The 12283-nt window shown below is 44.1% G+C and overlaps 1 protein-coding gene across 1 annotated transcript; it reads right to left on the bottom strand.

The window, feature by feature from the left end:
- Positions 1-2416: 2416 nt before the first annotated feature.
- Positions 2417-5615, bottom strand: LOC132190823 (uncharacterized). Its single transcript, XM_059605862.1, has 4 exons — positions 5450-5615; positions 5248-5339; positions 2721-4951; positions 2417-2621 (listed from the first exon to the last, which is right to left on the bottom strand). Exons 1-4 carry the CDS (start codon positions 5613-5615, stop codon positions 2417-2419), a joined length of 2694 nt encoding a protein of 897 aa, XP_059461845.1.
- Between the last annotated feature and the right edge of the window lie 6668 nt (positions 5616-12283).

The raw sequence follows: 12283 nt of genomic DNA, 5'->3' as shown, positions 1-12283 counted from the left end.
CTCTAGCCAAGTTGAAGTATTATCTTTACTCTCTCGGTTCCAGTCTCGGCAAGTCAAAGAGACTGAGAGAGGTGGCGCCCGAGGTTGCACAGAAGCAGGTCGCCCCAGAAGGCAGGACGTCTAAGGCCCTGAAGAGGGCATCTCCTGCTACGGAGGGTGCAGTGCCTGAGTCTGCGAAGAGGCCCCGCCTGGATGGGGTTCAGTTGGTAGTGAGGCCGATTAAGAGGGATGTGAAGAGGAAGCCTATGAAGAAGAAAAACAAGCATTCGGCAGGTGAGCCCTTGAAGACCCTTGCCTTAAGGCTCGTTGATGAGCCCGCAGAAGCTGAGCAACCAACACTTGAGGAGGCTGAGGCAGCCAAATCAAACGAGCCTCAAAATCCTGTTGAGGCGAGCAAACAAAAGGTTGCCAACTTCTTGCTGAACGACAAAAGGGGATAGCAAGCCTGTCATTCGTCCGGCCAATGCGTACCGCTGGCCCATTTCCCTGGTCCCTCTCTTACCAGTTCCTACAATTAAGCCTCCTGAGGCTCCGACTCCTGTGATTGCTTTGGATTCGGTTACTCTGATTCCCTTGGGTCCAAATATTAACCGCATCCTGGAAAAGGTTGCAATGGAAGCATTCTCGGACTCCTCGGTGGGGAATGAGGATGAGAGGCCTGAGCCTATGGTCGCTGGGGAGGAAGCTATTGACGTGGCTCTTGTGGCCATGTTGGTATGACCCTCGGTCGTCGAGGGACATGATTAGGTGCAAGCCGATGCTGGCTCGCAGGCGTCTAGCCTAACTAGTTCTCGAGCGGTTACTGCTTTTACTGCTCGGGAATCTGAAGCTCGTGGTGACACTGCTTCGAGCGAGTCTAGGGTGCAACCCCCCGGCGTTGAGTGGTCGGTAGGGTACCCTCTTACCCGGCTTGGGGGTGACCTCTCAAGGAACCCCTTCTCTGCCTTGGTGGGTCTAATTCCTCATGATCAGCTGATTGGGCAGCGTGATCACGCCGCCGGAGGCATGGCGGAAGCCTTTATCTATTACCAGCTTGTTGTACGTATTGTTTCCTTTTTACTTTCTTTACAGCACTTTATATGTTCTAACTTTTTTCTTTGTTTTAGCGCATGATGAGGTCGTTGTTCCTTTACTGTGACTTCATGAAAGTTATGCACAACTCGGCTGAGGAGTCTGACACCATGAAAGCTCAACTCGAGGATTTGAAGCGAAAGTTGTCAGAGTCTGAGGCTGAGAACGTAAGGCTGAGGGGGGGTCATCTCTCAGCAAGATAAGGAATTGTTGGCCGTTGGTCAGCAGTAGTCTGTAATTTAGACCAAAGCTGCCGAGGCCGAAGCTGCTCAGGCTGCAGTAGATGAAAAGCTCTAGGATCTAACTGCCGAGGTGGAGGCTCTTCAGGCTGATAATGGTCGTCTCCTAGAAGAAAATTCAATAATCAAGGAGGATCAAAATCTGCTTGAGGAGAGACTCGCTGAGTTTCTAAGAGAAGTCAGGGAGGCTCAGGCCGAGAGGGATGTCTAGAGGGCGGTGGCTGTGCTCATCTTGGGCTATGGTTGAGGAGAGGAGGAAGTTTTAAAAGACAAGTTCAAAAAGGCTGAGCATCAGCTGTGGGTGGCCGATGACCGAGCTAGCAAATACAAGAAACAATTGTCATATGCCTCCTGGACAAGCGATAATGCTTGGCTAGACGGGATAACTTACGGCTTTGATACCTTTCGAGCTTGGGCCCAGGATCCTTCCTGTTCTGTGGATCTTCATACAGTATAGGCTAATGATCTTCCTTTCACCGATGAAGTCATGGCACAGGTCATCTCACTCGAGTAGGAGCAAATGCCTGATGCCAAGGGAATCTTCGAGTTTGGCTATACGCCCGAGGATGAAGACCAGCCCTCGGACAATTGTCAAGCCGCAGAGCCCCAAGGCCCTGCTGAGGCTCCTGCTGTTGCCGAGGACCCTGAGCCAACAGACCCGAACAAGGACTAATTGTATTTTCATCGTTTGTATATTTTAAATATTAATGAAAGACTACTTTTTCGCTTCATTGCAGTAGATGAGTGTTCATACAACGCAATTAGAAGATAATTTAAAACTAGTTATCACCTCTTAACCACCTTTTAGTTTCAACTCCCCTTGGACATTAGTCCGAGGGTTTTACTGAGAGAATCCCCTCGGGATACCTATCTGAGGGGTTAATTATGAGGGAGGTGTCTATCTTCGGAATCATGCCCGAGGAGTAAGTTGAGAGGTTAGTTATAGTCTCTTCGACTGTCTCTCTTTAACTACCTTCAGAAACCTGTTCGAGATGTAAGTTGAAAGGTGAGTTATAGTCTCTTCGACTGTATCCTCGAACTACCTTCAAAAACCTGTTCGAGAATTAAGTTGAGAGGTGAGTTATAGTCTCTTCGACTGTCTCTCTCTAACTACCGTCGAAAACCTCTCCGAGAAGTAAGTTGAGAGGTGAGTTATAGTCTTTTCGACTGTATCCTCTAACTACCTTCGGAAACCTGTCCGAGAAGTAAGTTGAGAGGTGAGTTATAGTCTCTTCAACTGTCCCTCTCTGACTACCTTCGGAAACCTGTCCAAGAAGTAAGTTGAGAGGTGAAATACTCCAAGTGTGGCAACTTCAGGAGATTTTTATTCAATGAAAGAAGACATAAAGAAAAGAAATAAACAAAATAACAATAAATCTCATTTACGAAATTACAACTTAAACAAAGTACTTTTTGAGATGCTCGGCGTTCCATGGCCTAGGGAGTGTCTTTCCCTCGGAGTCCTCGAGGTAGTATGCTCCCGCTCTTCGGCAATTGGTCACCTTGTAAGGTCCTTCCCAATTGGGAGCTAACTTGCCCTCGGTTGGATCTTTGGTGGCGATGGTAACCTTTCGCAAGACCAAATCTCCGACTTTGAAGCTTCGATGTTTGACCTTCTTGTTGAAATACCAAGCTACTTTCCCCTGGTATGCTGACATGGACACTTGAGCTTGATCTCGCTTCTCCTGTAGTAGATCCAGATGCAGCAGTAAGCCTTCATCATTATTCTCAAGCCAAAAAGTTTCTACTCGGAAGTTGCCCGAGCCCACCTCGGCAGGTATAACCGCCTCGGTCCCGAAGGCCAGAGCATAGGGAGTTTCCTCGGTTGGAGTTCTTCTCATAGTCCGATAAGCCCATAGAACCTCTGGAAGATCTTCCACCCAATCTCCTTTTCGATCACCAAGTTTCTTCTTGAAAAGTTTGAAGATTGACTTGTTAATGATTTCAACTTGCCCTTTTGCCTGGGGATGCCCAAGGGACGAGAAGTAATTTCTTATATGGGGTTTGGCACACCATTCTTTGAATGAATCATAGTCGAATTGCTTTCCATTGTCCGTAACGAATGCGTGTGGAATGCCGTGACGACATATGACATTCTTCCATAAAAACTTCTCTATGCTCTTAGCTGTTATATTCACTAAGGCCTCTACTTCTACCCACTTTGTGAAATAATCCACAGCTACCACTGCAAACCGAACACCCCCATTTCCTCGATGTAGTGGTCCTACTATCTCTACCCCCCATTGCAAGAAGGGCCATGGTGAGGAGACTGAGCTCAATTCATCTGGGGGTTGCTTGGTAATGTTGGCAAAAAGTTGGCATTTGTTCCAATTTCTGACCATCTCCACCAAGTCCTTGGTCATGTTAGGCCAATAGAAGCCTGCTTGAACTGCTTTATGTGCCAACATTCTCGCGCCTGAATGACTCCCACAAATACCTTCATGAATCTCATGAAGTATATAATTACCTTCTTCTTTGAAAACGCACTTAAGAAGTGGTAACATGAAACCTCGTTTGTATAAGATTCCATTTACCATGGAAAATCTAGCAGCCTTTTTCCTTAGCTGGATAGCTGACTTCTTTCCTGCTGGGAAAATCCCTTTCTCTAGATATTCCACCACTTCCTCCTGCCAATCTGGTACTGCCTTGGCTATTGAGACCGAGACTGCCTCGGCTATGGTAGGTTGGGACAAAGTTTGAATTATCTCTTCAAATTCTCCTATAGACTCCTCGGTTGATGCGATCCGAGCAAGGTGGTCCGCTCCCTCGTTTTCATCCATTGGGATTTTTATGATGTAGAACTTCTTGAAGGAACTCTGCAAGTCTTGTACCTTTGACAAGTACAACCTCATTTTATCCACCTTGGCTTTGAATTTCCCTTGGATGTGCCCGACAATCACTTGAGAATCGCTTCGTAGCTCAATGCATTCGGCTCCCAGCTCTTGAGCTAGGCTAAGTCCAGCTATTACGGCCTCGTACTCGACCTCATTGTTGGTAGTTCTAAACTCCAACCTTATGGAGTTGTGCAGCTCTTCTCCTTCTGGGGTGATTAGTATTACCCTAGCTCCACCGTGTCTTCTTGTGGATGACCCATCTACCTGAACCACCAAAGTTTCGTCTCTTGGCCATTGTTTAGCATCTGACAGATTAGTAAATTCTGCCAAGAAGTCTACCAATGCCTGACCTTTGATGGAGTTGCGAGGAAGGAATTCGATATCAAATCCTCTAAGTTCAATTGCCCAGTTGGCCAATCTTCCGGATAAGTCTAATTTGCAAAGCACCTTTCTGAGAAGGTATTCAGTGAGAACCCTTATCGTGTGAGCTTGGAAATATGGCAGGAGTTTCTTTGATGCTGTGGTAAGAGCGAAGGCAAGCTTTTCCATCTGGGGGTATGTCTCATCGACCCCTTTCAATGCTCGGCTGATAAAGTACATAAGTTTCTGTACCCCTTCTTCTTCTAGTACAAGGGCTGCACTTACTGCTATTGGAGAGACAGTCAAGTATAAATACAATACTTCTCCTGGGACTGTTCGACTTAGCAAAGGTGGGTTGACTAAATACTTCTTTAGTTCCCTAAAAGCCTTTTGGCACTCCTCAAACCACTCAAAGGCCTTTCTCAGGATTTTAAAGAACGACGGACACTTATTAGTGGACCAAAAAATGAATCAGTTAAGTGCTGCTATCCTACCGGTCAATTGTTGGAGCTGTTTCATATTCTTTGGAGACTGCATATCCAAAATGGCTTGGATCTTTCTAGATTAGATTCAATTCCTCGGTTCGACACCATATAGCTGAGGAACTTTCTAGAGGACACTTCGAATGCACATTTTGCAGGATTCAGCTTCATCTCATACTTTTTCAATGTTTCAAATGTTTCATGTAGGTCAGCTGTATGGTTCTGTGGCAACGTGGTTTTGATAGCATGTCATCCACGTACACTTCCATGTGTCATCCGATCTGTTCTCGGAACATCTTGTTTTCCAATCTCTGGTATGTCGCCCCTGAATTCTTCAGACCGAAAGGCATGACCTTATAGCAATACAGGCCTCAGTCGGTGATAAATGCAATCTTCTCTCTGTCTCCTGGGTACATATAAGTCTGGTTATAACCAGAAAAAGCATCCATAAAATTGAGCAAACCATACCCAGATGTTGAATCGACCAGTGCGTCAATGCGAGGCAGAGGAAAGCTGCCTTTCGGACAAGCTTTGTTGAGGTCGATGAAGTCTACACACATCCTCCACTTCCCATTGGCTAACCAATCAGGATAGTGCACTTCTTCAATAAATTGAGCTTTGAGCAACATCTCCACTTCCTCAGCTATCGCTATGTTTCATTCTTCAGTGAATTTCCTTCTCTTTTGCTTCACTGGTTTCACACTAGGATCCATATTGAGATGGAGAAGTATTTCTTCGAGGCTAATGCCAGGCATGTCTTCGTGCGTCCACGTAAATACCTCCAAATTATTTTTCAAGAAAGTGACGAGGCCTTCTCGGATGTCCGAGGAGAGCTAAGAATTGACCTTCACTTTCTACTTCCCACAGTTCTCACCGTCAAAGGTGTTACCTCTTAAGACTTCTTCAGGGAAGTTATGTAACACATCCTTGCTGCAGTTTGGTCACCCTTGACCTCTCCAACACCTTCCTCTATTGGGAACTTTATCTTCAAATGGTAGGTTGAAGTTATCGCTTTCGACTTATTCAAGGTTGGCCAACCGATTATTGCGTTGTAGGCAGATGGTCAGTCGACTGCCAAGAAGTCTACCATAATAGTTGATTGCCTGGGAGTTGTTCCTGCTGTTACAGGAAGTGGGATAATTCCGATAGGTTGGACTTGCTCTCCCGCAAATCCAATTAAGGGAGAACCAAATGGTGTGATCCTACTACGATCAATACCCATCTGTTTGAAAACTGGCCAATAAAGGATGTCAGCCGAGCTCCCATTGTCTACTAAAATTCAGTGGAGCAAATGGTTGGCTACTGTCACCGTTACCACCAATGCATCATCATGGGGCATCATTACTCCCTTTGCATCTTCCTCGGTGAATGATAAAATCATGGGCTCTCGTGAAATGGTTAGGATTTCTCCTACCACATCATTATTCCGAGGTGGGGGACGAGCATCCCAATCGTTTCTCGGCTCAGCTTGCCAATTATGTATTGGGTCAACATACCGTGCTTCTGGCCATTATCATGCCTTGGCCTCTGGTCTCGGCCTCCGACGGCTTCTCAGTTTTCCTCAAGCAGCAGAGGTTGCTGATGGTCTCTTCCTCTGTCCCTCTCACCTGCCAGGAGCCTCACCAGTTTGCCATTCCTAATGAAGGATTCTATCTCTTGAAGAAGAGACACACACTCCTCTGTCAAATGGCCAACTTTATTATGATACTGACAAAACTTGGTGCTATCTCACTTCGATGCAGGACCTTTCATCCTTGTTGGCCATTTGAAGTTGGGGTCCTTCCTGATCTTCATCAACACCTCGGTCATGCTGGTGTTTAATGGAGTGAACTTGCTGAATTTTCGCTGAGAGTCATTCTTCGGCTTAGGAGTTAAGTTATCCTGCCATTTTGGGATTTTCTCCTGCTTCTTCCCGAAGCTTGCTGGTGCTGCTCTCGCATTATTCTTCTCTCCAATTCTCCCCTCACCGAGCCTCTTCTTGCCGAGTCTCCTCTTGCTGAGTCGCCTTCTCTTGGGACTTCATCAGAGCCGCTACAGTCTCCTTTTGATTGACGTACTCTTCGGCTTTATTTATAAAATGACAAAGGGTCACCATCATAGTTTTCTTTGACAACTCGGCCATCAGTGGCCCCTCGACTCTTTCCCCATGCATCGAGTACTATTTCCTTACTCAGATTTTCTACTGATAACTTCTCCTTATTGAATCTGAGCATGAAGTCTTTTAGGAGCTCATCCTTCCCTTGAACCAGAGAAAGCAGGTAAGCTGGGCTTTTCTTCCTTTTCTGAGTAGCCAAAAATTGGCTTAGGAAGAGGCATCCCTGGGACTTGAAGTTATCCACAGACTTTGCTGGGAGTCTCGCGAACCATTCTTTAGCTGCTTTTGCTAGAGTTAGCGGATACGCACGGCATGAGATTTCATCCGGGGTACCGTGGAGGATGAAGTGTGCTCGAAGGCTTTCCATATGTTCGCTAGGGTCTCCATTGCCGTCATATTTGTCTATATGAGGCATTTTGAACTTGTTGGGTAGGGGGAAGTTCATCACCCTATCTATGAAGGGTAGGTTGGTGTTATCCATGAGTTCTTCTGCCATCAACCCATTCTCCCCGTTGGCTATCTTGTTAGCCATCTCGGCATACTTCCTCTTCAAGTTTCCCAGCTCAGCACTTACGTCGGTCTCGTTGTGGCAAGTGTGGGATCTCCCGCGATGAGATCGGTCACGATGGGATCTTCCATGACATCTCTCACGATGACACCTACTACTGTGAGGTCTCTGGGACTTGTCAGTACTTGACTCCTCATGGTTATATTCATTCTCAGCATTGGACTTTTCATGGTTGCGTTCGTTCTGGACCGTAGTATGACGGCTACCATGAACTGACCTCGCACTCCCTTCAATCTGCTTGCCTTGGTGGATGAGTTCTCGTTTCTCCCTTTCACGCCTTTCTTCACGCTCCTTCTCCTGCCTTTCCTCTCGCTCACGCTCTTTTCGGCCATTGCAGCCCTCAGCAGCCTTGAGTTTGGTAGCAACCTCCTCGTTCTACTTCTTCAGTGCGTCCATGGAAGCAGTCATCCGCTTCATGAACTCAGCGAGGTCAGGAGGGGTAGTAATTGCACCGGACACCCCAGCTCGGCCTTCTGGTGGCTGTTGTGACGCACGCGTAGTTACCATTTCGGATTGTTGTCAGGAACTGATGAAAATCTGAACGATTCCCATAGACGGTGCCAAACTGTTAATGCTCAGTTTTTCAAGGATGACATGGCACAATCTCCAGGAAGTATAACGATGTTCGAGGATGCATCGGCCTTGCACACAAGAACAAACAATAGGATTAGATCCCCGGTGGTCTCCCGGGGGGGATACTCCGATGCCTAAGTTAGTGATTTGAGAGAGAGAAAAGATGTAAGCAACAATAAGCCAAGATAGCAAGAGTTGCGATTACCTTAACACTAATAGGTGATTTGTAATTATAGGCATGAATGGAGTTTGATCTCCCACACGTTTTGGAGCCTTATCGCTTGATTTCTGCTGTGCAGGTATTTGAAAAAGGGATGAGGTTTGTTAGTTGCCCCATGATCCCAGTACCCTAGGATCACGAAATAGATATGCAGCTTCTGCGATGCTGAGTTAGAATGTCCGAGTAGGACTCGGTCACCTGTATTAGCTTAGATGCTATCTGATACGTACCTTGATTGATATAGATGATCTGAGTATTGGATAACATGATTATATCTTCTTGTTGAAATGACCAATGTGCCCCTTGGCCTTTGACTATCTTGCCCATGAGTTGTCTCAAACTGAGAGCCCGAGACCTCCTTGGGCTAAGTCAACCGAGGGCTTGGCAGCCTAGCATATCTATGGAGTTTTGGGCTTTAGGCCTATTGGGCCTTGTGTGACTGATCCACGACCCAACAAATAACTCTCTCCATGTTATCAAGAATTCAAACAACCATTCAAGTGAAGATAAGGATAGCATTAGTTGAGATAAACCATTTGTAATTTGAATTTATATTTGTAATCTCTATGTTATCTTTTGTAACAGTTCTATCTATATATACAAAGCCTTAACCACAATTGATTGTAAGGCAGTATAACCTAAACACTAGAGTTACCAAATTATCACATGGTATCAGAGCTTTCCTTGACTAACATCTTTTTTAAGCTTTTTTGTCTCTGTTTCTATGGCTGCCTCATCCTCTTCCACAAATCCAATAACCTACACTGTTCCCTCTTATTTTCCTCACAAACTCATTGATACCAACTATCTAGTTTGGAAACTTGCGATCTTGCCCATCATCAAAAGCCAAGATCTTCAAAGCCATATTGATGGTTCCATTAAAAGCCCTCCTCCAACCCTTAAGTCCAAACAGATGACGTTGACATTGTGTCCACAAATCCAGATTGGCTTAAATGGCACATGCATGATCAACTGGTGCTTAGCATTTTGATCTCATCTCTCACCATCGACGTTGTAGTTCATGTCGTTAAATGTGTCGCTGTATGGGACTTATGGCTCACGTTGGAAACTATGTTTGTTTCCAAAGCCCGTGCTCGCTCAATGCAACTTCGCCTTCAACTTACCACTCTCAAGAAGGGAAGCATGTCAATTTCCGAATGTTTCCAGAAATTCACCAAGTTGGTTGATACCTTGGCTGCCATTCATAAGCCATTGGATAAAGATGATATTCAATCCTTTCTTCTTGGAGGACTCAATAGTGAATATGACTAATTTGTAACCTCAGTTACAACCTGAGTGGATCCAATCTCCATTGATGAGCTTTATAGGCATCTCCTTTCTCATGAAGCTCGTCTTGAGCATAATAATGCCTCTACTGATCTCTCTATTTCAGGTGTTCACTTTGCATCCAGAGGCTCTTCTGTCTGTGGGGGACATGGTGGACGTCACTCCTACTCCAACGATGGTTCTTACTCCAACGGCAATGGCAACCAGATCACCAACAATGGTGGTTCTTACTCTCACAGCCCCAACTATCGTGGCCGTGGACGTGGCTGTGGCGCCTCTTCTTTCAACCAAGCCCCTCGCCCAATCTGTCAAATTTGCAATCGTATTGGGCACCTTGCAACCACATGTTATCAACATTTTGAGCACTCCAGCCCACAAGAGTCTTCCCCTACGATGCAAGCCTATCATGCGGCTTCTCAGACTCAATCTGATTCAACTTGGTATCCGGATTCTGGAGCCACACATCACCTAACGTCTAAGCTTGCCAATCTAAACGTCCATGCCAACAACTACACAAGCACGGATGAAATTAAAATTGGTAATGGGACTGGGCTTTTCGTTAAGCACATTGGCAACTCACAACTTCATACTCCTTCTCTTGCTTTTAAATTGTTTAATGTCCTTCATGTGCCTAATATATGTAAAAATCTGATTTCTGTTCAGAAATTTACACAAGACACTAACACATTTTTTGAATTCCATCCCTCTTACTTTCTTTTGAAGGACCGTGCTACGGGGAGGCTTCTATATCGAGGCCGGAGTAATCATTGTTTATATTCTTTTTTTTCTACTTCCAATAATTCCCACGCTCCCTCTGCACTTTATGGGTGAACATGCGTCCGTGTCTGCATGGCATTCTCAGCTTGGTCATCCTGCCTTGAAGGTATCACACCCTTAGTAAATATATCTACACATTGATCTTCAGTGGAAATATAACAAGCAACCATATTCTTATGTAAGATCTCCTCACAAATAAAATGATAGTCGACCTCTATATGCTTGGTCTGAGCATAATAGATGGGATTAGAGGCCAAAGCAAGGGCTCCAATGTTGTTACACCACAATTTTGGTGGAGAACTTAAAGGAATGGAAAACTTCACTTTAACCCTCATAAATTTAAATCACTTTTGCAATTACCTCCTCAAAGTTTAAAAACTCTCAATTTAGTGTATCGAAGTTTTAAATTTTTGCAATGTCACTCATCCGTTAGATTTTTCTGTTAAATCTTGTCAAAATTTCTAAAATATCCCTATTTTTTATAAATATATAAAAAAAAAAATTATAAAGACTCATTAAATCTTGACCAATGCCTACATTTTGCATTGTTTTTCTTTTTTTCTTTTTTTTTTTTTTAAAAAAAAGATAAAGAATATTTTGGTAATTTTGACACCCCTATGTTAGGATTTACTTATTGTGGCTTGTAACATACATAGATTATTTTCTAAGAGAATTTAGCATGATGGATGGCATATGGAGACTATAGAGGAAACTTGCATTGACAATCACTTGGAAGCATGACATATTTCAATAATTATACAATACATGTGAGACAAGAATATATATATATATAACAAGTATATTTTCAGATGTTATCTTTAGCAAAATCTTTAAGTTCTATGGGATGTACACTCTGTGCCATCAATGTGCCATCAGCGCAGTTAGGCCCGGTAGGCTTGTAAGTCGGGAGGACACACAGTAGGACACACAAATAGCTACAACTACTCAAATGGAAACTTTTTACATCTCATCACAAAAGAGTAAAAAGAATACTCATTTTCCTCTGTAGCAAGCTTTTTGAGCTTTTTCTCTTTCATCAAAGTCTTTGAATCATCAATCATATTTGGAGATCTCATTTTACTCTTACAGGAGCATCTGTTTTCTATATTATTATTGTCATCCTCATCATCACTGACAACAATGGCATGGTCCTCATCTTTTCCATCAACAACCCTTTCATATACTAGATAGATCCCTATTTTCTTCACAATGATTTCAGGCTCCCAATCTACAAGAGCCTCTACTTCATCACCATCCTCAAAGCCATTGGTAAGACCAATATTGCGTAGCAATAGGTGATCTCCAAGAGGTAATGGGCCACCAATTGTTGCTGCCAAATTAGTTAGAATAGTATTCTTGGTATGGTTGATAAATGACATGCTACCTTTATATGAAGATAATACTTGAACACGTGGTGCATAGACAAAACATACACCAAACTCTTTCAATATGTGATCAGCAATAGGTACTTTAAAAAGTACTGAGGGTCCCTCACACTAACATGTGAACCAATCGGGGATTTGATTGCCAGGGAGGACAATGCCAAACACTCTACCAACTCTAGGCATAACCCATTCTTGTTACATCAGCAGAGGATGATGTGTGTTAAAATATTAACTAAGTGATACGAGATAACATGATATCATAACAGAGGTCTTGAGTTGAAATCCTACTCCGCACATTATTCTATAGGAAAAATACATTTTACCCCTATGAACTATCCATCCATTTACACTTTGACCTCCAATGTTTAAAAAGTGACACTTGACCCACCCCC

The sequence above is a fragment of the Corylus avellana genome, chromosome ca8 (genome assembly GCF_901000735.1).
Source record: "Corylus avellana chromosome ca8, CavTom2PMs-1.0".
NCBI classification, from domain to species: Eukaryota; Viridiplantae; Streptophyta; class Magnoliopsida; order Fagales; family Betulaceae; genus Corylus; species Corylus avellana.
Note: the sequence above shows the minus strand (reverse complement) of the source record. Positions and strands in the feature narration are given on the sequence as shown.

Excerpts from the sequence above, each read along its gene's own strand:
- LOC132190823 (XM_059605862.1), bottom strand. The coding sequence starts at position 5,615 with ATGTTGCTCAAAGCTCAATTTATTGAAGAAGTGCACTATCCTGATTGG. Across the intron at positions 5,340-5,449 it reads CGATTCAACATCTGGGTATG|GTCATGCCTTTCGGTCTGAA; the intron begins GTTTGCTCAATT and ends TATTGCTATAAG. Across the intron at positions 2,622-2,720 it reads AACGCCGAGCATCTCAAAAA|TTGCCACACTTGGAGTATTT; the intron begins GTACTTTGTTTA and ends AATCTCCTGAAG.